Source organism: Eleginops maclovinus, chromosome 12 (assembly GCF_036324505.1).
Source record: "Eleginops maclovinus isolate JMC-PN-2008 ecotype Puerto Natales chromosome 12, JC_Emac_rtc_rv5, whole genome shotgun sequence".
Classification (NCBI taxonomy): Eukaryota; Metazoa; Chordata; class Actinopteri; order Perciformes; family Eleginopidae; genus Eleginops; species Eleginops maclovinus.
The window spans coordinates 15754280-15780755 of record NC_086360.1 but is presented as its reverse complement, the minus strand read 5'-3'; the positions used below and the strand labels follow the sequence as shown (position 1 = coordinate 15780755).

At 39.7% G+C, this 26476-nt stretch overlaps 1 protein-coding gene across 1 annotated transcript in view; it reads left to right on the top strand.

Moving 5' to 3' along the window:
• The first annotated feature begins 1392 nt into the window (after window positions 1–1392).
• Window positions 1393–26476, top strand: part of trim36 (tripartite motif containing 36) — a 28192-nt gene continuing 3108 nt past the window's right edge. Inside the window, 12 exon segments of the mRNA XM_063897645.1 lie at window positions 1393–1687; window positions 6706–6940; window positions 13333–13679; window positions 14257–14403; window positions 15672–15767; window positions 16568–16705; window positions 16942–17057; window positions 18214–18335; window positions 22360–22477; window positions 22589–22794; window positions 25098–25281; window positions 25587–25700. Of these exon segments, the coding sequence (XP_063753715.1) occupies window positions 1625–1687; window positions 6706–6940; window positions 13333–13679; window positions 14257–14403; window positions 15672–15767; window positions 16568–16705; window positions 16942–17057; window positions 18214–18335; window positions 22360–22477; window positions 22589–22794; window positions 25098–25281; window positions 25587–25700 (1886 nt within the window). The 5' untranslated portion in view covers window positions 1393–1624.

The following is a 26476-nucleotide window of genomic DNA, read 5'->3' as shown; positions in this document are numbered from 1 at the left end:
ATATTGTGATGTGCATGACTCATTCTGAATGATCCACTGGCCCCTGGCTGGACATATGTATGCTTATGCAACAGGTTTGTTTTCTCTGTAGTTATTTAACTTGAATCAATTCTGCTTGCTAAATCACATTAATCAATGCACTTTATTGATTATTCAGCCTAGAGGGCACTGTGGCTCAGTTATAGGGCTTTTTATGGGCCAGTCAAGTGTCATGACACGGATATTTCCTGTGAGCACTGCACTCATCTTTGCCCCAAGAGTCTATTGAGATGGCAATAAACATGAATAGTCACTGGAGATGCACTTCACAGGGAGCTATATGGTACGACTTTAAAGTGAGGCACCCTGGTTTATAGTAATGGTTATGGAGGGTTGGAAATCCGTTTTTAGATGTTAATAAGGACATACATGTTGTTTTAAGTAGGGTTTTTAATCGGATTCAGACTTCATGGTTATCGTGATCAAACAAAGAAAATTGCACTTAAAATTCCTGACAGTTTATAAACTATTGGTTATAATTCTATCTAAAGCCATCATTAGGTTAATTGGTAGATTAACTCATTATAAATTGGTAGATTACTTTTTAATGTCATCTTTATTCCTAATAATGGTCATTTTAAGATTTTCCATCCCAGCAGCGAGATGCTGACAGCTTTTTATTGTCTTAATTTTAATGAAATCATGTTGCTCCAGTCGGTGCAATAAACAGTGATAATCTCAGTATTTATGGGAACATTAGTCAGTAGATGAGTTATTAGCTTTGTTATGCATCGTTTTCTCCGTCAGGGCAGTCTGCCCGATTGTCCCCCTTCACGTGCTCAATGGGGTGGAATCTGTCAGCATGAAGCCATGAGGCCATCTGGTGACGCGGAACAAGTGGCATTTCCAGAAATAATTAAAAACACACAAACTTAATCTGGCCTCACACAACAGGGTTTCACATTCCGGATCATTCATGAAAAGGTCTCTATTTGAAACTACCATGACAGATTCATGACAGGTAACAAACGGCCCTATACAATATCAGTCACATATTTGGGTCGCAAGGGGATAAATCAGCCCACATAAAACAATACGCACACGTGAGTGCGTTGCCAGCCATGCCTAAATGTCCAATTTGAGTGAATGTAAAACCCCTCCACCCCGCCCCCTTAATCCTCAATCGGAGATTATAATGTATATTTCTAGCTACGATGGATAAAACGAGCTACCACGCAGACCACAGGGATACAAAGAGCTCTCTCAGCGGAGACATCGCGGTTCAGGGAGGAAAGAGAGAGAGGAGGGAGATGGTACAGTACTGAGGAGATGAGGGCGGGGTTTCCTTCAAAGATGAGGCAAACTAAAATAATGTGCTTCTTTCAGCCGGCGCATTTATTTTAGACTCTTCGGGCAAACACAGTCGCCTGCACAGGAAGGGAGGGAGAGGAGGATGGTGATGATGAGGATAAGGTCTCAGCAGCGGCTCTTCTCTCTTCACGTATCTCACCTCCCCTCTGAAACTGTGGAGCTTTTGATGCTGTTTGCTTAAGCCGCAGCTGCTGTTTGTCTCTGTGTGTTTTTCTACATTTACTACAATTCTATACCTGGTTGCTGCAACATCTACCACCATCAGACCGCAGCCATGTCAGACTCTGAGGACATGACGGAGTTCGCCAGCATCGTGGAGCGGATCGAGCGGGGCGAGGTGAGTTTGATCCGAATGATTTACGGTCCTTCTGACAGCAGCGGTCTGTCGGTCATCAGGCTGCCGACAGCAGCAGCACCGAGCCGGCCTGCAGGGCTGTCAGGGGCGGGGGAGGGAGGCTGTCAAACACTGACCGCTGTTATAACGTTTTCCATTCATTTCTGTCACATTGTATTGTGTCATGCTAGCCTACTGTACTCTAATATTGTAGCACGATGTGGGGTTATATCCTGTTCTGTTGATAGCCTTTATAGTAAGACCCACACCTATTCTATTCTATTCTATTCTATTTCTGTAACACAATTTCAGGTGTGTCTCTGCTATTCTGATTAAATCAATACCGGTATGCAGTTTTATTTGAGTCATACTAATGATGTACATCAATATTACATCATTAGGCCTATAGTATTATTAAATAGTGTGTATGTGCCCTATAATTATAGACTATATTTCAACATTGTAATAGAAGTAGAAGTAGAAATAATCCTAATCAGGCCTATTAATTATTCTTATCTATCTATCTATCTATCTATCTATCTATCTATCTATCTATCTATCTATCTATCTATCTATCTATCTATCTATCTATCTATCTATCTATCTATCTATCTATCTATCTTCATTGTAATGATTTGTAATACATCCTCTTTTTTATTCCATTATTTTGTTTACTATCATATTCCAGTAAAATGTGTCAGCTAATGCCACCATTATGCAGTTCTTAAATCTTGGCGTAATCTTAATCTTTAGCCTGCCCTGTCATTTTATTGTATGTTAGTGATAAATCTGTCACTAACTAACTGTTCTGATATTGTAAGAAGATCTGACCCCTTTTTTTTTACAAAGGAGTTAATAACCTACATCCTACTAAGACCTATATTCTCTATTCTATGTCAAGGTCTAGTGGCTGTAAGGCATCAGCTTTTCTATTTTTAGAGCAAAAAATGTGAGCATAAAGAATGTAATTAGAGGTCCAAGTTACTGAGTGTGTTGGTAGTTAGATAGCGCTGCAGGCCGATCACAGACTCCTGTCAATATGTGGGACATTTGGCAGCAGCTGTCTGGTGAGATGGGGCACTGGGTTACTGAGGTGTGTGTGTGTGTGTGTGTGTGTGTGTGTGTGTGTGTGTGTGTGTGTGTGTGTGTGTGTGTGTGTGTGTGTGTGTGTGTGTGTATGTGTATGTGTGTGTGTGTGTGTGTGTGTGTGTGTGTGTGTGTGTGTGTGTGTGTGTGTGTGTGTGTGTGTTTGGGGGGGCTGTTTTTCCTTTTCACCCATTTGTTTCAGACTGACAGAATGTGTTGAAGTGCATCTCTCCTGCTCACACAATCTGTGACATTCAGCCATGCATGCATGAGCTGTGTGTGTGTGTGTGTGTGTGTGTGTGTGTGTGTTTCATGTGTCGCATGAAAAAAGACAGAAGACGTGAACTAGATTGACTCACTGGCTATAGCTACAGTAACTGAATTCAGTGATTTTTAAAAATGTAATCCAGCCTTTCTTGCACATTAATTGGACAAGTTTTACTCTTATCGCTGTGCGAAAAAGCTTAAATTTTGATTCCAGGAAAAGAATCCTAAATATGTAACAGGGTTCCTATTATGAGAGACTGTGTTTGGTTTCTTTTGAGCTACAGTTTCAAAATAAATAATTACAGAAGACATAGTGTTCCTTTAAGTATCTGTCTTGACTCGACAATATCTCACAACATTTTCTAATAGTCGTATGAAACAGTTTTGATGTGGTCCAAGGTTACATACTTTGTAGAAATACAATTTTCAAAAGAGGTGTACATTAAATTCACCTTTATCAGTTTTTCCCCATGCCCAGACAATGTGGGTTATGTTAAACTGTTTAGGACAGCGTTTCCTCTGAGAATGAAACAACATTACATTATACTGTATGTGCAGTGCCTTCTTTGACTTTTTATTACATTTCACCCATGCCAGTGTTTGCTTCTGCCCAGCGTTGTTATGCTATACTTTACATCCTAAAGACATCTCCCTTTCAAGAATCTTTTACTTGGTCCATTTTGTTCCAAACAATTGTTGGTTTGACCTGCTAGGGGGCCCTAATGTACAATAAAATGAACTACAGACCTTAGCAACAGCACTGCAAAAAGCAATTAGCAGATCATAAATTCTCTGAAAGAATGAAAGGACTGTGACATTAGTATAGTGACTGAAAACAGAAGTCATCGTTTAGGCCTCTTTTATAAAGTAGCCGAGGAACCTTCTGAGGGTTGAATACAGTAGCCTACTGTCAGACTCAACCTCATTAGCCTATTTTATACACTGCCTAGCCAAAAAAAAGGTCACACACTCTGATATTTGTTGGACTGCCTTTAGCTTTGATTACGGCACTTATTCGCTGTGGCATCGTTTCCACAAGCTTCTGCAATGTCACAGCATTTATTTCTGTCTTGCATTACTTTTTCGCCAAGATCTTGTATTGATGACGGGAGATTCGGACCACTGCGCAAAGTCTTCTCCAGCACATCCCAAAGATTCTCAATCGGGTTCAGGTCTGGACTCTGTGGTGGCCAATCCATGTGTGAAAATAATGTCTCATGCTCCCTGAACCACTCTTTCACAATTTGAGCCCGATGGTTCCTGGCATTGTCATCTTGGAACATGCCCGTGCCATCAGGGAAGAAAAAATCCTTTGATGGAATAACCTGGTCATTCAGTATATTCAGGTAGTCAGCTGACCTCATTCTTTGGGCACATAACGTTGTTGAACCTAGACCAGACCAACTGCAGCAACCCCAGATCATAGCACTGCCCCCCACAGGCTTGTGACCTTTTTTTTGGCCGGGCAGTGTACTGTAGAAACACAGGAGGATGGTGTGTAGAACTTGAGAGGTTTTGTTTAACTTTAGATTTTAATTATTGGTAAACACATACTTATAGATTCTAAACTAATGACTGCCAAACTCCTGCATTGTCTTTGCATTTTAACACACACATTGCACACACTTTTTTTTTCCTCTTACAAGTTTGATTATGTTGTGAAGTTAACATCTGCAGACACAAGACATTTTACACGCATACAACCACCCCATTCCATTTCCCCAATTACAATTTATGCATTTGGTTTTCTTTGATCGCAACATCCTTGCCTCTTCACATCTGTGAGTATTATTATACTGTTAGTATTATTGTTTGAGTAAACTGTTTCATTTCTTTGTGGAAGAAATATAGTATGAACGTTCTTAACCATGCTAGTAGTGTATTGCCATGGGGATTAAGTAGAACATCTAAGTAGGCTATATTAGTTCAGTTTACCTAAGTACAATTTGGAGGTACATACATTACTTGAGTATTACATGTTATTTACAATTTAGAGGTAAATACTGTACTTTTAGAATAACCTAAAACAGAAACTGCAGTAAAATGCAAATCCACAATAATGCAACAGTAGCTACAATGAATAAAAAACATAATGCATAACGGTAAAACACTGACAGGGACCATTTTCTGCAGAAGAAGAATTGCAGAATTGAGTACATTTTTGCTGAGAAAGCCTTGATACTTTCACATTTTGAATGCAAGACTTCTAGGTAAAGTCCAGTATTTACACAGTGGGCTATAAATAACTTTAATGTTTAATTTGAACCTACATATAGATCACTATGATCGAAAGCGAAATACTGCAGACTGTCACCTTCCAATGACTACTAAAACCCCCTGAAAGGACATGCTGGATTGATGAGTTAAATTAAGTTTACGAGCAGCACATGAAAGCAGCATTATTCCTATAGAGATCCTCCCCCCTCCTCTCTCTCCTCCCCCTGTGTGTGTCGCCCCCCTCCATGCTCTGCAGCAGTGTATTGGCCGCTGATTCACAGCCGCAGCAGCGTCACTCTATTTAAATTCACTGAGCCGTGGCTGTCGGCATCTTCTCCTCGCGTCCGACAAACTTTGTTTTTAGTCCGAACCGAAAACGCTGGATAAAGTGTTGTTTTACCCTCAGGTTTATAGTTTCTCCGTCGCCATGTCTGCAGAGAGGCGGCGTAGCAGCATAGCTCCGGTAAGTGGGAGAAAAGACCATTAATCAAAACATTTTTTAGTCTCGTCATTGTTCAACAGCCTGTAGCTTCTCTGCTGTGCATATTAAGAGCACGGACATTGTTAACGCTATTAGAGCTGTAAACTGCCTACAGTGCCTCCTTTCATTACTTTGTTGGCCATCGTTGAACATTTTTAACAAACATTTCACTTTGAGCAGGCTTTGGGACAAACACTGTTCGTCTTTTTAAATTTATTTTAAACTTCCTCTATCCTTCTGCGTATTGTCTTTTTACGTGTGCGGAGGCGTTTTTCCTAAATGAATGTTGGTTCACAGCAGTAGGAAGGTGAACTTTATGGGGTTGTTTTAGCACACCACCTGCAGTAAATGAACTAATCAGTCCGTGTATATGGGAGGGCAGTTTTTGCGCTAGAGCTCGTACAAACTCGATCTAATCATCTTTCCATTTTAAAACGTCAGCTGCTGGAATCGTGTATTTCAATGTTTGTCTATATTTAGCTAGCAGAGCTTAATCCTGGCTTATGTAATGAATCCGAAACATGGTAAAGACACCGTAGCTGGCTGTCATTGTCACTGGATCAGAGCTTTTCAAAGGAAAGTTGAAGCTTTTAGAAAAAATAATTACATTTTCCTTATAACTATTTCTATCAACCCACCTTAAAGACTGATTTTCCCACCGCACTCTCAACAAAATGCTGTTTTCACAGCTTGAAATGCAGTCAATAGGCCTATTTTAGCTGCAACTAATATGTACTAATAATAGGTTATTGTTCAGAGAATCACAGACAGCTGTATCCTTGCCTCCACGTCTAAGGTGGCCAAGCTTATTCCAGCCTGGTCTGTGAAGCCTTCTGTTCCTCTGTTTCTTCTTAAATGATGTTACATGACAACAGCAGCTGTGAGGTGGTACTTCATGTAAGACTGCGAAATGCACAAAGTAACAAATGTTTACGTGGCATTTTTTTAACGACCATGTCTCCATCTCCAGGTCCCGATCAAGAACATCGAGAGGGAGCTGATCTGCCCGATCTGCAAGGAGCTCTTCACCCACCCACTGATCCTGCCATGTCAGCACAGCGTCTGCCACAAGTGTGTCAGAGAGCTTCTCATGCTCAACCATGAGGACTCTTTTGATGCCGGGTCCGAGTGCTCCCTGCCGGGCAGCCCCAGGTCCAGGGTGCCCTCCCCGTCCATGGAGAGATTAGACAGGCTTGTGAGATCAGGTGGGTCTCGGGGTAAGGAGCCAGAAATATTTGTTTTTCTCCATAGGTTGCACAAATATGATCTTTACAGGAATGATCTTATGTACAAATAAGTGCAGGGAAGTGGATCTCACATTTCTTTTGAATTCAATTTGAGGCTTTAGTCTAAAGAGTGCTCTCACTATATTGTTGGGCAGCCCTACCATTTCAGTTGTTATGTGAGCTGATTTGAGACTAACGTGTTGCACAGGATGTGCAAGTATTGAATGCTTCTTTGGCCATTTGTGATAACTTCCAAGGAAGGCAATATGATATCATGTCAACTTCCTGTCATATTGTCTTCTTCCCAGTTCCCTTTACTTCAGCCTTTAGCTCTTCGATCATCTCAGTGGCTGTACTCAACAGGTTTCAATGGCTGGAGCCTGAAAACGTATAGAGAATTACAAGAGGAGGAAAAATTACAATTTTCTTTTTTTATATAAAAAGAAATTTGTGGTTGCACATAGAAACTGAATTTGAATAGCTAACAAACAAAAGAGCCAATGCAAATTTAAGGTTGCGCAAGACAACAATGGACCAAGCTTTATTGTGTGATATCTGGGTTTTGGTGTGGCACAGACACTGCCCCTCCTCCCTCTCTTGTCCTACATAAACAAGTACAATCATAAAAAATGATTTAATAATATTACTGCTCGGCTGAAACACTGTCAGTCATCACTTCCTCCTCTAATCCTGTCTGCTTTTACAGGCTTCATTAAAGAGACGGCAGGGAACTTTGACAAGCTGTAGTTTTGTCTAGAAAGAAATGTTGCAAGCTCTCTCAAGCCCTAATTGTCTCCACTGTCTGCCTCTGGTAGCCCACAGGCATCAAACATCCCCAGCATGCAGGGGCTCATGTATTTTAATCGGATATATAGGCATGTGTGTCTTGTTTACACATGAGTGAACAAAGCACATCTGTAAACTCCTTTTTAAGGTATTTGAAAATCGTATACCCATGCTGAGTAGGAGGGAGGGAAAACTGCAGTGGGGGGTGATTGCAGGTAGCTAAATTGACTTGTCACAATATTTTTTATGTTCTCTGCTGAACACATGGCACTGCTGCAGCCAAGCCTAAGCAGGTCAATGTCTAAGCCCTAAAAACGGCATGACTGGACACAAGGCTGCCTTTCTGCCTTTTTGAGAGCTCTTTGCTACCGGCCATTTTTTATAAAGATGTCTTGTCATTTATACTCTTGTCTTGTTCACTCGCGTTATATAATACATTGCATTCTAATTCTAAGCAGGTTTCGCATATAATGCGTTCATAATGACAGACACAATTAAATGCACAAAGGAAACTCGTACCATTTTGTAAAAAACTTTCTAAACTCTTCGAAGATTACTTGGCGTTAAAATCCACCAGTGCTCGTATATCTATTTTATTTTGGCTTACTAAATAATTAACATACTTACCATATTGTACTAACAGTTAAAACTGTCTATTCACTGATCCGTACCATATGAAACTGAGAGGCATTTGGTGCAACCAACCCATTTAACTGAGATGCCACGTAGCTTCTGAGCTAATACGATCCCCAGAGTACAGTGAGGTGAACTACTTTTTTGGAGCTATTCATCCAAACCTCTGAGAGCGGGCTCTCGAACACAGCCTTCCTCATTCAGACTTCCCTATTCAGCCTGAATGAATTCATTCTTCACTGGCAGGACTGTGTCTGTTGACGCAGGAAATAATCAAATGCTGCTTTTTGAGTAAACAAATCTCACGCCTTGCTGAAAGCAAGTTTGTGCTAAAGGACGACGTCTTTTCTATAGTTTCATTGACTTATTGTGAATTGATGCAGAATGTTAAGTCATTTAAAACTTAATAAGTCTCATAAGTTCAATGTTTTAGTGAACATGAACCTTCCATTGGATTTAAACAAGTGGAATTCCCTTGGGGATTCTCAAAAAGGGGTTTTCTGTGTAAAATCCTTTTAATCAGCAGATTACATCATGCACTTCTGTGCTTTAAGAATATTGAGAAAACCTCTGAGCACATTATGAGCACTTTTAACACCCAAGCAGAACAACCAAGTAGTTCTGCCGGCCCCCTCAATACTGGGAGATCAGATCATTTGTAGCCATGGTGACGCGACCTGCCTGTAAGGAATGAATAAGGGATTAGGTGAGGGGAGAAAGAAAAGACTTGAGGCTATATTTATCAGTGTGCAGCTTGGAAAAGTCTTGCTGTGCATGGAGAGAGGGAAGGCAGCTACTAAAACTCCATCAGCATCGAATTTTCTGTTGCCAGGGATCATAACAGCATGACGCGTTTTTGTTCAGAAGCTAACTCTTGAGTGCACTGAAAGTGGTTCAACATATTGGGAAATAAGCTAATTTGTTTACTTGACATTGGAGGTAATGATTTATACTACTCTAACGTGTGCACATGTAAATATTATTCTAGAGGAAGGACATGGTTAGCTTAACTTGGCTTAAAATATGAAACTCTCATACTGCACATAATGCAGTTTAAAATTATAAGAGTTTGTACCGTCTAAAGTCTGGCTTTAAATCTAAAATACTGGGTTCCCTAATTTTTTCTCACTTCCGACTATTGAGTTTGTAACGTATAGCAAGTAAGCTTACAGTCGCTCTGGGACTTGGTTTTTAAAAACTCGAAGATATCATGATTTGAAATATGAAGCTTAAGCTGCAGGTCGAGTGGGAGGGGTTTAGTGAACAGTTTGTTTTAACTTGTTAAAAAAACTACAAAAGGCTGGAAGTATTTTTGGAGTATGTTTTACCTTTTTGGAAAGAGCCAAGCTAGCCGTTTTCCTGTGTTTTTAGTCTCAATACTAATTGAGCTATGCTAATCATTTCCTGGGTTTAGCTTCATATTTGGCAAGAAAGCAAATCATGCATCCTAAAATGCCAAACTAGGGTATTCCTTTAAAGCACATTTTCCCAACAGTTATGTTGCATTTTGGTTGCAATTACTTTAAAAAACTAGGCTGTTAATAAGTGCACAAATCAAGAGTTGGTTTTACTTTGAACTGTTCACATCCTGTATGGTTGTATGTGTATTGTTAATGCACTGTTTATTTCACTTTAAACTGCATTACCACTTTACATTACTTGATTTAACTTTTAAGTTGGCTTTGTTTCTCAAATGTCATGATGTTTAATGAAAAATGGTTTCTCACGTCACTTCACATTATGCATTGTTTCTTTTTCATGTTGGTCTCACCTCACTTTTCTGTTCATTGCTTGCAGCCACAGTGCGAAGGTCGTTTGGAAGTCGAGGTAGACGCGGGATCCGTTTTTTGAGTAGCTGTAGTAGTGAGTACAGTGTTACTAGAAACCCTGTGAAACCCTAGTTTGGTTTTTCCTTTTCTCTTAGACTTCTTCAGCCATGTCCACACGACCACACAAACTCACACCACTGGCTGGTTACTTTTCAGCAGATTTAGTGTGGCTGCTTTTTTTGTAGGCAATTACATCATAAATGATATGTTGGACACTTAAAGCCAGCTCATTTAACTTAAAAAATAATATAGCCCTTTAAAGAAATGTCCACTGAGCTTAAAAGTTATCAAATTTGTATTCCGGATTTAACAAGGGCTAAAAAGGCGCTTAGAGGATATTACAAGCTTTTGGTTATATGGCTTTTTTATGTTTGGAAAGGAGAGGGGAACGGTGAAACCCTTAAAGCGATGATTATGAATCAGCATACAGGGAGGCTAATTAAAGGAATAGGGTGGAGTAAAGAAGAAGAGATGATCAGATAAAGGTAGAGTCAGGATGGGGAGTTCTGGCAAGTAACGGAAAGGAATTAAAAGATATAACTGTATGTGCATGCACTCGCTTAGTTTGATTATTTATTTAGAAAAACCTGTTGAGTAAAGCTGCTATATTGAGTTTTCCCTCACACTGAAGATAAACCTACAATGCGTTTGGGCTTGCTAAGATTCCTAACTGGATTTTTCTGACTGATACCTGTGCGCCTTTAGGGTACTGTACATGCTTGATTTAACAATTATTAATGCTTGAGAAACCGTCTATAAGAATGCAGACCTGTTCCAGCCTACCTCTAATCATTTTGGGTAAGATTAATTAAAAAGTGTCAGATTTCTGGCCAAGTAAAGCAATACTGAATAATGAGATAACTGAGGTCTGATGCTCTGATTAGGCCAACTCGTGCAGTTATTTGACATGCTCAGTGGATGTTTAAAAAAGATAATTAATATCTTTCTCTTCCGTATTTCAAGCAGAGACAATATCTTATGTCTTTTAATAAATATACTCCCTATACTTATTTCCTTTTTTAAATTTAAATTACAGGAGTTACCTTGACATTATAAAATAGAATAACAGCAATGATTTTTGTTATCAATAATATCGTCGTTAAAAAAGAAAAGCACTAAAAAATAAAAAAGATGATTCAAAATGTTTCAATACAAATGTTTGCATCGCAAATAATATTCGACAGGCCTAAATAAACAGGACTCCACATATTTCTTATTTGCATTGCAAAAAAATAATGAAATGCACAAGGTTTTCTGTGTTTTTTACTATTAATTTAGATACAGTCAATCGTATTTACAATATAACTTTCTGAAACGCAAATGCTACGTCTGTTTTAAGCATCAAACGCAGTCGGATCAGTGACTGGAAAAAAACCAAGCCTGTTTTTGCTCTGCAATGACTCGTCAGTTTCTGCCTTCCACTCTGCCTACCTCTGCAGATACACACATACACATACACATATTTTCCTGCAGGAATCTCCAGTCTGCTTGTTGTTCATTTACACCTGCTGTACAGCAAAGCCTGAGTCCATGTGCAGTGACCTAACATGACATGCATATATGCATGCATTTACTCAGTCAAAAATGGTCTGCCATACTCCTCTTCAATGACTCTTATTTTACTGTCATCACCATTATCAGATTAAGTTTTTCACAGTTACACCAAGTACACCTTTGTCATATGAACTCAGGTAGGTATGGTCATCGACTTGTGGCAAACAAAGCCCAGTATTTCAGTTTGTTGTCTGATCCCAGACAGAGTTTACCTCGAGGTAGTAATGTGTCCCTGCACTGTCCTTCTTTAGTTCTGCTCACATCACACGGCATGCACATGGCTAAACATGTCACATAGTTTATGTGTTTGCTGTTCTGCCACTGCTTTTCCCTCAGCTTCACCTTTTTGCAAAAGTGTTGTTTTGAAGTAGTGTGTTCCTGTATTTCGCTTACCTGAGGAGTGTTTGATTTAATTTTCAGGTCCTCGGAAACGAAGTGGAAATACTGGCTTGCAAACTGAGATAAATCCAGCACTCCTTTCTTCCCCTGTTTCCCAAAAACGTGATGCAATATTTTTGTCATTTATTTTTGCCTTGTAGCGAGTTCCGCTTGCTGGCTTTGAGTGTGTTCTAACAGTGTTTTGCGTTCCCCAGTGCTTGCGTCTGTGATGTGACCTTGTGCTACAGCTCCTTTTATTTCCCCTCGTGTTACTGTGAGGTTGCTTTGTTACAATGCTGCTGCATCTGTAACAAGTACACTGCTGTGAGAAACTCTTAAAGCAGCTGTGCTTTAAGAGGAGTTTTGTTGTCTTTATGAAGATAAGTGTTGATGCATTGAACTGGACATGTGATATTAAAGTGAATTCAAGACATTTGTTTTTAAAATGTTTAAGTTCTACTTCACACAATGTAATTCTTTTATATTACTTGATTTTTAAATATGCTTTGGTTTATCATACTTTTTTTTGTGATCATTTAATAGTAGGTAAGTGTAACTATTTACTTTGTCCAGATCATTGTGAGCACTTCATACTCGTCATTCCCATGGTAAATGTTAAATGACTTGCAGTTTTAAATTGATCTCTCATACCGACAGTGCACTCTCTATTTGCTCCAAGGATGCCATCTTCCCTATGACTTCCTGTATGTTTTCAATCTGCCCCAGTACTCCTTGAAAGTCTCCCTTCTTGGATTTATTTCACTATAATGACAACTACTGAACAATTGCTTGTACTGATGTCTTGCTCCATACAGCCATGTCTTTATTGAGTAGTGGTCATTGTGGAAATGAAGCACAAAGGGAGACATACTGAGACCCTATTAGTGAAGGCTTATGTGTTATCAAAGGCATTTTTTCCTTAAGATCATACTTGGAAAATCCTGCAGATGATGTAATGCTGCTTTTGTGAATATCAGCCCAGAATGTGTTCAACACAAATGGAGTTCACATTTTCAAAGCCCCTATTTAACTCCTGGGAACTATGCCGTCAGTTTAACTTTAAGTCAAAGGACATTGTTGTTCACATGCCAAAATAGGGCCTCAGTCAAGGTCTGAAACTGGATGACCCGAAGCTACGCGCCTCGATTATGCATGATCTTTTCTCACTTGTTCTTCTTGACTCTTCTCCAGGCTCCATCTCGTCACCGGGGTGGCGCAGAGGTTCTGTGACTCCTCGGGTCACTGCCATCCCATGCCCAGGCTGCCAGCATGACATCGACCTCGGAGAGCGAGGCATCAGCATGTTGTTCCGCAACTTCACGCTGGAGAACATTGTCGAGCGCTACCGCCAGGCCGCCCGTGCAGCCATCGCGATCATGTGTAACATCTGTAAGCCTCCGCAGCAGCAGGAGGCCACTAAGAGCTGCATGGACTGCAAGGCCAGCTACTGCAACGAGTGCTTTAAGCTGCACCACCCCTGGGGCACTCCCAAAGCTCAGCATGAGTATGTCGGACCCACCACAAACTTCAGGCCCAAGGCAAGTGTCCTCTATCAATGCCTTGTGAAGACTTTATTTCCCCTTATCAGTTATTTTCTAACGGCTCAAAGACACATTCACTTGATTTTTACTCAGCTGTTGGACTATGACCGTCTTTTAGGAGATAAGATGTCACATGAGTCAAAAATAAACATTAGCATCTATAGCTTTGTCTTCACTCAAGTCTTCAAATAGTTAAATGTTTGAGAATTCAGCTGGAAATCTTTAACTATCTGGTTTTCCTGATCATTACATGATGTTCAGGAATGTCTTTCATAAATGTTTGCCCTGCAATTAGCCAACTAAAAAGCAAAGATCTTATAATAATTTAAATATCTAAATCCTTATTGTAATCCCTTTTGGTTGCTCAAATGTGTCTTCTTCCTGAGGGTCTTGAAAAAGAGTTGGTTTTAAATTCTATTTTAAGACTTCAGGAAATGGCTCACTGAGAGCTGTCTGCATATGTTTTATTTCCAGGCCACCTTCTGGTTTCACTTCAGTTTTTGATCACTGTAGATTTTAAAAAGCAGTTTATTTTATCTCTGATTTTGACCCATTGTTCTATTAAACACTTCAGGTCCTCATGTGTCCAGAGCATGAGATGGAGAAGGTGAACATGTACTGTGAGGTCTGCAAACGACCTGTGTGCCACCTCTGTAAACTTGGAGGATCCCACGCCAACCACAAAGTCACCTCCATGGGCAGTGCCTACAAGATCCTCAAGGTAGCACCTTCACTTACCACATTTAACCCTTTGAGAGAAGAGGCACACTGCTTGTGGTTGTGTCAAATAAATCTGTGCGAAGTTATGGTTCCTTTTTTATCATCGCTTTAATTTGTCTAGATTAATCCTTTTGTCCAAGATGATATAAAATGTGTTTTTTAAAGATCCAGTTTTATGTTACCATACCTTTTTTTATGATATTCACTTCATTTTTATATACAAATGTTTGATCTTGTATCTTAACCTAAAGCTCCCTTTAAGGCAGATTGAGTATCAGAAGTTAAGTGGCTGACTGATCCCTGCATCTCTCATGTCCTGCTCAAATATTAATGTCTGACCTGTAGCTGTGCTGCGCCAGACCTCAATATCATCGCTATTTTGGAAACTTAAACCCATACTGGCTAACCGGGTTAAAACAAATTGGTGTAATGTGTTGTGTTCTGATTCCTTTACACTCCGTATAAATAATTTAAATCAGTTTATTGTTTGGTTTATGTTATGTGGGGACAAAAGTGTCAGTAGCTTATTTTCTAGGACTTTTTAGTTGCTATGATGCAGAATGAGATGCAAAGAACATGAAACCTTTTAACAAAATAGGTCAACATAGATCACTATATTGATTAGTAATCTAATCTTGTTTGCATGAACATTCTGCTTAGTGCACTTGATGCAAGGTGGTTCAGAACATGAAGGCAGAATCTGTTTTCTAATTCAATCTGCTTGTCTGTGTTGACACGGACACTGCGGTGCTTAATATTTAATGAGACCATTTGTTGCCCCTGGTTTTGTGTACATTGTCTCTACGAATTGTAGGGAGATGTATTGAATGTCCCAAACAGTCCCGGAATCCTTCGTCAGCCAGGAAGAGACTCTGGTTTCAATAAGTTATAAACAATGATGCCCTGTTATTTCATTGTGTCTGTTGTCTGACACGCAGCACCGACTGTAACAGGCTCTCACAGTCTCTCATAGAAGGTCATACAGGACGCCCTGCACAACAGCTGCAGTTGTGAATATGATGTAAGAGGTTGACGTATTTTCCTCTCCTATGTCAGCGTTTGGGAATGTAAATCCCTCTCGATTCTTTAAAAATGGCTAATTTGTTAATGAAGTTTTGCGTGTATCGGATTTAACCAAAGCAACAGTTTTATAAGTGATATCTTGTGGTTTGTCATCTTAATGCTGTGAAGGTGCTTCAGAGTTTTACACCTTTTTATTTTTTAGAAAACTAACAGTATATGCTGCTGTTGTTCTTTTTCTCTCTCCAGGAAAAGCTAGCCAAGAGTATCCATTACCTCATCAGCAAAGAGGACCAGGTCAGGACTCAGATTACTGATCTGGAGCTGCTCATCAATCAGACCGAGGTGAGAGAGCTGACTCATCCTGCGGCAGGTCCTTTTCTCACTCCGCTGCCAAAATCACGCCTTATACCCCCTCAGAAACGAGTCACTTTGATAGATGTTTTAAAGCACAATGCACACGCATGTTATCTTTTCTTACAGAATACAAATCTTTATACAACTTACACAAACCAGTAAGATAAGGTGAGCATTGTCTGTGTACGAATAAGGAAGGTCCCTAAACAAATGTTATGCAAACCACACAAACACGGAATCATAGGATTTGCCTATGTGTCCCTCCTACATGTCTGGGTTTCAGCCTTTGAGCTTGTTCCTCTTTCTCTTTGATGCTGGTGCTGAATGGGTAGTGTTTAAATATGTCTACACTTTTGATGTTTGAAAGAAGGGTGTGTAGGACTGATATGTCTGGGATGCTCTTTAAAGAGTTTCGGTCCATTTAGCCTTCTTTCTTAATACCCAAGTTGTGTAATGTGTACTTTAAGATGGACTTCCTTGAATATTACTGCCAAAATTAGGGTGAATCCCAATATATTCTTATATTTTCAACTGTGTGTATCCACCTTCTGTCAAACCAGAGACTACAATAAAACAACATCAATTAGTCAAAGTTTTATGAAGTTGAATACTGTTTCTCATGTTTCAAATACTCATGTATTTGGTAATCAACAATGATCAGACACTGACATTTCTAAAAAAAGAAAATGCTCAGAGCTTCAGATCGTTTGCATTTGGGGAAGTACATCAGAACCTTTTATTTTCTTCGCACAAGCTAATACTGAAAAAAATGTATCTTCTTCTAAAAGGATAATGGGCAGCTAGCAGAGCGCCAAGCCAATGAGCACTTTGAGCGTCTGTTTGAGACTCTGCAGGAGAGGAAGTCGGAGATGCTGAAGTCCATCGAGCAGTCTCGCAACCGACGACTGGACCAACTCAAGGTTCAGGTATGAGATACTAGGACTGCGTTTCATTTCTATCAACATGCATGCTTAATCATTATGTTTCTGTAGATGCATGAATCTTTCTTGCATCGAACACATAGGAAAATATCTACTTCATCATTTTGTTTGTGTCCAAGTGGTGCAATTAAGCCCTTTCTTCTAACGGAATTTTTGTTTTTAATGATGCCAAATGTTGTAATGAACTGCTAAAGGTTAAAATGCCTGTCTTCTTTTTTCAGGTGGAGGAGTACCAGGGCATGCTGGAGAACAGTGGTCTGGTGGGCTATGCTCAGGAGGTTCTGAAAGAGACGGATCAGTCCTGCTTTGTACAGACTGCAAAGCAGCTGCACACCAGGTAACGCTCACTTAACTACGTAATTATAAGCTTGCAAATGGCACTCTCAGATACATTCAGAAGGTTGTTAAACCCAAGATAACATTTATAACTGGTTATGGTCACCATCGGTCATTTTAAAATGGATGATTTTTCAAACTTTTAAAACGCGTTTGTTCCCCTTTCCATTCATGAACACGTAACGTTATGGTGAGATACTGAAGATTAGAAACCATATCAGGGGCATTACACAATTGCAGTTTATGAATAAAAATCCCCAAAGATGGCCATCTACATTTCAATCAACAATACAAACAACACAAAGTCAACGATTAACATTGCCATAAAAGTGTGTGTGTGTGTGTGCATGTTTAAAATGGAGAGTGCACATAAGCAGCGTCTTGGAAGACTTCCTCATTCAGCCTCAACAGGAAGCTGAGCTGGGTGGGAATGATTATTCCACCTCTAAAATCCTGACTGTAAACTGTGTTTAGCTGTCACATAAATAATTAAGAGGCTTAGTAATGATTACCAGATAACTCCAATAATTTTACAGAAGCCAAACATAACTGTTTAACAGGCTCCACAGTGGCAGACTGAAGTGTGTAATGACTCATTATTTTTTGCACACAGTTTATCATTAGCAATGGCTTCTGTTTTTTTTCAGAGGATTTCATAAGTAGGATTTGCTCTGTTTATTTTTGGTCTTGAGAGCATCAATCTTATTATGTGTTCGGGTGACTAGAGTGTGTCAGAAACACAGAAAGGCACGTGCATAAAGACTCGTGGAGAGTCAAGTAAAGCCTTATGCTGCTGCAGTGTCCAGTCAGTGCTGTCTTCAGCTTTAAGCTCACTAATTGATCTCCATTAGCAGCTTTGGATCATCAGGAAGCCATTTCACTCTCAAGATCATGATACTAAGCCCTGTACACTTTATTTTTGTTGAAAACGACTTTAATCCTGTTTTTCACTTATGAATATAGATACACCTACATAAATGAGGCCAGAGTACACCGTTTTTTTATAATATGTTGGAGCACTCCCGAGATAATTGCGAAAAAGAGACCGTCCGTAGTGAAATGTGGTCTTTAAATACGGTTGATTTACAATAATAATTTAATGCTAATCAAGAATAACCTCCATCAATAAATGTTATGTCTGCTTTGTTTGTTTTCAGGATCCAGAAGGCCACAGAGTCTCTGAGGACTTTCCACCCTGCGTCTGATCCCTGCTTTGATGAGTTTGTGCTGGACACATCCAGAGAAGAAACCCTGCTCAAAGAGATGTGCTTCGGAGGAGGTAAAACCATCAATTCTACTAAAAGTTGTGGGATTTGTTTCCCCAGATACAACAATGAGGCTCTGACAAAACAAGCTTATTACCTTTGAGGAATTATTCCTCTTATTACTTTGCTTTAAATCAATTTCCATTTAGAATCACAAAATGTTTAAATACGGTCTGCCCATTTGTGATGGCCGTTTTTAATGGGATCTCTGTTCTCATGGAGTACATAGTTTCATTGTAGTGTTTCCACACATAATTTATTTGGAAACTCTGTGTTAAAGGACAAGCCACAATGAGAACTTGCCTTCAAGCGGCTGGAAAAAGTGACCATTAGTTCATGTCAATGGTCCCTTTGCTGCTTCTATGTAGCTCTGGAAATGAAGAAAGCCTTTGTTCATGTGTCCATTGTGGCAGAACTTACTTTGCAGGGCTTTGCCACTTCAAAAAGTAAGTCCAACAAAATAATCCTTCCCCTTTTTTTTTAAAACTAGACAAATGGCCAGAACAAGCTGTTTGTCTTCACCTGTCCATCACATGCACAGCTCTCTGAACTGTGCTGTGCCAAGAGGTCAGAGGTCATCTGTTGGATAAACGGGTGTAACTCTGAATACACTCATCGTGGCTTCTTCTGCTCTGTTGAATAACAAAGGCCTTTTCTGCTCTGATTCAAGTTTCCCAGGGATAAAAGGATACGTACTCCTTTTTCTTTGTAATTAACTGTAGGGTTTGCTCTGTACTATCTCTGGATTAAGAGTTCTAACACTGAGAAAGGAAAACCAAAAAAAACAAGTTATAGAGACTCTGATGGCGTGCCGACTGGAATATGCATGTGAACATTCATTATGTTCTATAACAGAGATGAGTATACACAATTATCTCAAAGAGCTATAAAGGACTGAACTACTTGAAAAGCTTTTTGTTCCTTTGTGTTCCCTTACATTTTTCTTTTTGAACCTACAAAGGTCAAAGTGTGCATAAAATTGAGAAGGTCTAAATAAGAAAGTTTCAATGATCATAAGAAGTTCACTGAAAGAGTCATTGTCTTAAATGGTAATATTATTTTACATATATCATAGCGCAGCTGATCATGGATGTGCGTGTTGCAACATTGGATCTTAACTCTGATAGTCATTGTCAGATAAGGCTGAAACTTCATATACTAACACTCGAGAATTGTACATAATGCACAACCATTATGCATACTTAAACATTAGAGCATTAATAAGCTTAGTAAGATGCTTATATTGGATCCAACCTTTGTCTAAATCTTTATGTAATTATAGCAGGAATGTGACTGACTCTTTATGATTGAGTGATGCTTCCTGACATTTTGTGCTTCTGGCTGAGGTTTGTTTCAAAGGGCCTGTAGTTTGGCTCCTGTCTAACGTGACTACATATTGAGTGAATGGCTAGAGGAGAGCAGTGACATGTTGTTGTCTGACGGATAGTTGTGACCAGTCAGATTCTGCCAAAGACAGGTTTTACGGGGCATCCTGAAGGAAAAAAAAAAAAAGCCTGTAAATAAGTCAGTCTTGATACAAAAGAAATGGTTGATATCTGAGGGACAGTTCTGTTTCGAGACTTTATGATACAAGACGTGTTGCATTTATTGATGGATTACACATCTCTTTGGCATGAGTGAATGCAGCTAAATAACTGACAGTTGTCTCAGTCACTGAGCTTTTGTTGCTACACTGCGGTACAGCCATTATTTGCTTGTTAAAAATCAGTGATGTGAGATTTATCTCTGAGACTTCAGTCTGTTTATTCTAAACTCATGGACAAATGGACCACATTCTGTACAACTTATTCAAAGAAAAAGAAGTTAGATAATCACCCACAGACTATCCCCCCCCAAAATGTATGATGGACATTAAATGTAGAAAAACATTTCAAAGGGATTTGATCCTAATGTGAGCCTGTTTAAAGTTGACCTAATATTCGCTGTTTTGCCTCTTATACTCTCCTATAATCCTTTCACTGGAGAAACTTGGATTTTCCAATAAAAATGTCCCCTAAATGAATCACTCCTGAGTCCTTCTGGGAAAGTGCTGCATGCAGCAGTTGTGTGGCATTCACATAATGATGTGTGTCTTTAATCCGAGTGGCCTGTGGGGGTTACTGATGCTCTTAGTCTTTGCATGGAGTGCAAAAAGAAGCTGAAGGGGTATTTATACTCTGCAGTAATTTAATTGAAGTCTTGATAGATGATGGCTCATGGAAGAACTGCTGTAGTGTCTCTGGATAGATCCCCTCAGCCCTTATACACAGGAGACTGAAAAACACTTTTATGTTTGGTAAAAGCTGAGGCAAATCTGAAATCCCTGCCTGGTGGCAAAAAGGTTTCTAGAATTCATTGTTCTTGATGAGTGTGTCTTGCCCTTGCATCATCCATAGAACTTTATATTGTAGTTTTAAATATGATTGGGAGCCATCTTGTCTGTGTATCATGTTGTTTGTGTTGATCAATGCCTACATAATGATTTCCCTCAAAATAAAAGATATCACATTCATAGAGGAGGCGGTGGAATGAAAACGGACACAATAGAATCGGTTCCCTGCAGTGTAACTTGGCCCCGCTGTCTGTCTGGCTGTGTTGGATGGCTGCCTGCCCTATTTGTTTTTTTGCCCGTTTGTCCATCTGCTGAAAACGGGTGAAATCATATTTGTCCTTGTTAACGGCTGGTTAGTATCTTGTGTTGAACTTGGGTGGAGAATGAAATGTTTCTTATAGTTTATTTGAAACGGACTGTTACGCCATGGTCAACAAACACGACAGAAGGAGATTCAAACTATTTTTCATTCCTTTGACCTGAACATTTTAAAAACCAACACTAAAAATAAAGTGGGAGTTTAGTCAAGACATTACTGAAAAGTTAGACATATTTGATAGATGAAAATGTATCAAATGTTTTTAGTTTTTTTAACGTACTCTCTATAGTATGGAGTACGTTGAAAAAACAGTCGATACTGTATTTGCACAAACTGTTATGTGACATCGCAGTGCTTTAAAATAAAGACAGTTGTGCCTAGGACAGAAAGTCCTTTGGAGACAGAGGATAAGCCGAGTGAATTTGGAGGCTCAGAGAGCTCTGTTCCGTAGTGACACTGGTCAAAAAGGGGAATCTGTCTGTAGGGGAAAAAAGGTTTAGGAAGGGAATGGGAACTATGAAGAGGGAAATTCTCACAGGGAGAATGAAGGCTGTTGAAGAAAGTCTTGATCCTAGAGAAAAGACACCCGACCTACATGGTTACAGTAATGAGATTGTGTCTGGAGAAATATTAGCCTTGGCTTGAGAACTGTTAAGGATAAGGTGAACGGAGTGGATTATGTGGACAGAAATTAGACTATGGTTGAGAAGTAAGCTTTTGGTTTTCGGATGACTGTTTAATCAGAGGGTAGAGAGTTTGATGCTTCTTAGGAAATCTTCACAACTAAAAGGGGGAACAATTTGCAGAGAACGGCCATGCTAAAGGGATGAACGACAGGAAATTGAAGGTGAAAGTTGGAGAGGAAGAGAAAACTGTTGGTGGTGTGGGTGATTTACAAAGTGCATTTCCTGGCAGCGAGTTGACGTAAAAACCTCTTAACAGACTCCATTATGCAAGACAGTCTTGTCCATTGTCCCGAGGGGATAGTCCTGATCCTGACAAACCTAATCTTTGCCACACTTACACTATGGCATTTGCTTAAACCCTAGTTATTGAGCTGAAGCACTGTACTAAGCACGATTAAGACACAAGAGGTTTTACTGGAATTTCTTTGTGATTTTTTATTTTATTATTATTATTTTTTAAAGGTAGGTTTTCCAGTTATGCATACGCTCTGCCTTCTGCTAAAAACCAGAACCAAGTTTTTCAGCATTGACCTCCATCATGTGCATAATGTTGAAAATGTGTTATAATATGATTGTCAGCTGCATGATGTCATCTCTTTAAATCATTAAAGAATGACTTATGAAAAGAAAAACTAAATGAGCAGTGTATTAAATGTAAACCAGAGATGGCAAGACTGTCAACATGTCTTTCTACTCTTCAGTTCCAGACCCTCCTCTGATTGACCTGTCCGCTAGCAGAGTCTACAACGAGGCTTCGATCTGTTGGAGGCTGTCTGATGACCACCTACCCACAGATCACCACGTGATGGAGTATCGCAGGTGGGTGCACACATACAAAGCGATGACGGCAAGAAGAGTGGAGGATTGTCTTTATCTACAAGTTATGGTAATGTGGAAAATGTCCTTGACTATAATGTTGTTTTTCTGTAGACTGGGTGGGCCGAGCCAGTCCCCGTCCCAGGAGGACGGTGAGGACAGTGGAGTCTGGAGAGCTACAGACAGGGTTTATGGTCCCAACACTGTGGTGTGTGACCTGGAACCTGACAGCCTTTACTCCTTCAGGGTCAAAAGTTGCAGAAACTCCATGTTCAGCCCCCACAGCCCTGAGGTCACCTTCCACACACCCCCTGCACCTGGTAAGCTCAACCCGTCTGCTGACGTTTTCCAGAAACTGTGTTGCACATGTCTGTTTCTTATTTTTTCCCCCAATGATGGGTGTGTGTTCTTGGTCTGTCCTGAGTCTTGAATTTGACCAAAGTGTATAATGGAATGGGTAAGAGGTTATTTGAGTTCCTGAAGTCCCAGATAATGATTTTAAAAAATGCTGTCGAAGTGTGTGCGCCATGTTTTTAAAAGATTAATCTCAATCACTGTAATCTGCGTTATGGATGTTGTTGCTAAGTGCATTATAATTGACAAACCGCCCCTGTGGTTTGGCCTCTTTTGGCCAAGGCAACAGCTAAGCTTTCCTTTCCTTCTCTGAACACGTCGGAGTGTTTGGGATTTTTAGGAGGATTATCACATCACAGATGCTTCGCTGTTTTTAAATTTGGAATTCTCTTGCTGCATGCTTGATGGTGGTAATGAATGCAATGGTGTTTTAGTTTATCAGCATGGTCATTTTTTTTCCTGTCTTGGATGGCTGAAGCCAGTATAGCTTTTGTCTGTGTGGGAGTGGAGGGTGTTGTGCAGCTTGGCAGCTTGGAAAACAAACCTGTAGTTGCATCTGTTGCTTCCCATTTCAGCTTCCCTGACAGATGCCAGGTGGAATTAATTAAAATCATCCCAAACCATCTGCTGAACTTGATTTCAAATCATATCCTCCCATTATAGCACTGTCACTTTGATTCACTGCCTACACTGGTTATTCATACTGCAAGTGTAAAAATCTTAGATTTGCAGACGAGTTTTCTGTGGTGCTCTAATTTTGTTTTTGTCACAATTCAGGCTTCACATTTCCCTCGGCCATGGCCGGAGCCTGCGCACATGTTATGACACGTCACTCCCTCCTCTGATATGGCTGTGCTTTGATTTGTTTCCTACACAAACCTTGTCATTTGTGTTGTGGTTGGTGCTTCCACATTCCTGTGCTCTCTGGTTCGTGTCAGACTGAGTGCATGGATTCACTGTGCGACAGTAATGAGGTGAAATTTCAGGCCAGTGAAAGGCAGAGGACAAAATGTGGACTGGCTCTCGCACATGGCTACTCATGACGAAGCATGAGTAGACACAAATACAGAAAACAAATACATTTTCCTTTGCAGGCATACCCCTAATCAAAATGTATAAGGACATTGCAATGCGTCAGCACTTATATCCTGGCTGGTCAGCGTTTATCAGTCTTTTTATGAGTAGGACATCATTCAGACCCTCAAAGCAGAGAACCAGCATGTTTAACAGCTAATACTGTATGCTGCTTGTGTAAAAGCAAATTGCGCAGATTTCTAGGTCTATTCATGATTGAGCTCAGTTTACAGTCCCTTGTGAAGCTAAGTCATCATTAACTCGCTTTAAAAGGAAACCCAAAATATAAATATCGTCTACTTTACTCAAATTAAAAATATTTTCGCTTTGGGACTAATTTCATGTCGCATCAATTAGGTTTGCCCCCATTTTCTTTATTATTAATTTACTGGTAGCCTCACACTTGCAGTACTGAGCAGATATTTGCAACACGGATTTCAATGGAAGATTTACCAAACTGACCAAGCTGATTACATTTTTTTTTTTCTTTTTTTGCTGCCCAGGTTTTGGTGAACAAAAACATTTGAGTCTAAATGTATTAATTATGAAATTCAAGGTTATGTGCACCAGATGATTTGGGAGGTTTCTGACATGGCACATCTTTTGCCGTTGGATTTTAAGCCTTAACTACATACCATAAAGTGACAGTATTATTGTATGTTCAGCCTTTAGGCAGGGTTCTACTTTTATCGTTAATATGGCCTAGTTTCTGGAAAGACTTTCCTACGTATATGCAAATTAAATTGTCTTCCCCAGTAGACCTCAGATTGCATGGTAGTCTGCAATATTGTAATTGTGGCCTTTGGCCCATAAAGTATTTATAGAATGCATTTAATTGCACCCACATATTGAAGATAAATAACATCTGCACAAAGTAAATGTGGATTAAGCTCTATGGCTGTTCTTCATGGTTTGATAATGATGGCATACAGGTCTAAGCTCTTTAAGATTGTACTATAGCGCCCTCGTGTGTCCACTCTTGTCACCTACGCATTTCCAGTTCTGTAAAAGAGGGAACACTTCCTTTTGCACAAATTATAAGCACTCATAGCCCCAGATTTCTTTTTATACTATTAATGCTTTCCTTCTCCACCATCCTTATTTTATTGTTTTATCCACATTTTTTATGTCTTTTTTCCCCCCCTCCAATTTGTTTCATCTCTGGTTCATTCTCCCTCTATCTCTACACATTCAGCTTTCGGTTTCCTGTTCAGCGACAAATGTGGCTTCAGCACGGAGCGGTTAATTCTGAACAAGCGACGGGACACTGTGGAGAGCGTAGCTAGCATGGCCTTCCTCCTGGCTGCAGAACGTGTGCAGACGGGCAGCTACATCGGACTGGACTACATCATTGGGGACATGGGCATCTCTCAAGGAAGGTATGCAAAAAGCATCAACCCTTGACCTTAGTTAGACTTGCAGTTACCTCTGATGTCATGCTCATTAGTCTATTAATGTCATGCTGCCTAGATATAAAATATTCAAAAGAAAGCAGAGATGGAACTTTATTATTTTTAGCACAAGGTGGTTGTAATTTCTGTACAGTCTTTATTTAGCCTCCAATCTGAAAGTTGCTGGGAAGATTTTTTACAACCTGGGATGTCAAAGGACAAATGATAATCAATGGATCATTGTAATTCCAGCCCTACAATATTAAATGCATTTGTTCCTGTTTGTTTTGCAGACACTATTGGGCCTTCAAGGTGGAGCCCTACTCCTACATGGTTAAATTTGGAGTGGCCTCTGACTCTAAGCTTCTTGAATGGTTTCACAATCCGAGAGATACCAGCAGCCCAAGGTAAGTGAAGCAGATTTTTTACATACTCAACCCACAGCGGTTACCCTAAGTTCTTCCAGCAAAAACAGAAATGGTGAAACAGTGACTATTTCATTTGGTGCAGGGTCTGTCTTTACCTTTGCATACCTTACTGCAGCACAAACAGACGTAAACAAACTCAGCACAGCGATAAGTGTGTTTGAGTCATACTTAATCCTGTGATGTAAGAGAACCAGGATAAACTGGTAAAGAGCTTACTCTCAGACAAAGCCTGCCTTTCTCACTGGATCAGCTCATGTAAAGGAACACATTTATTTACGCAAAGACATCTTAGTTCTTTGGTTATTACACGATGCATGTGAGTTGATAGACACAGGGCAGCATTGAACAAGTAATTTGAAGGTTGAGTATGCGTTACCACAAAAAAAGCAAATAATAAAAACAGTTAAACATGATGCCCTACATTGGTTAATTGACAGAAAACTAATCTGTCACAAATTCCACAATTCATTTTTTGCAATATTTTACTGGTTTGATCCACTTTTCAAAATCCAACATAACATTTTTTCATGTTTTCTCTGATTGTATATCAAATGTGTTTTTGACTGTTGGAAGTTCTAAAGGGGTCTATTCTATTTTCTGACACTTTTCCATGACCAAATAATTAATTGAGAAAAACAAGTAGATGCACTAATAAGTAATCGTCAGTTTCAGCCTTCATTAATATTTTTCACACACTCTGGATGCATCGGTACTGATCACTGTTATTAAACATTATTTTCCACATGATTATGAAA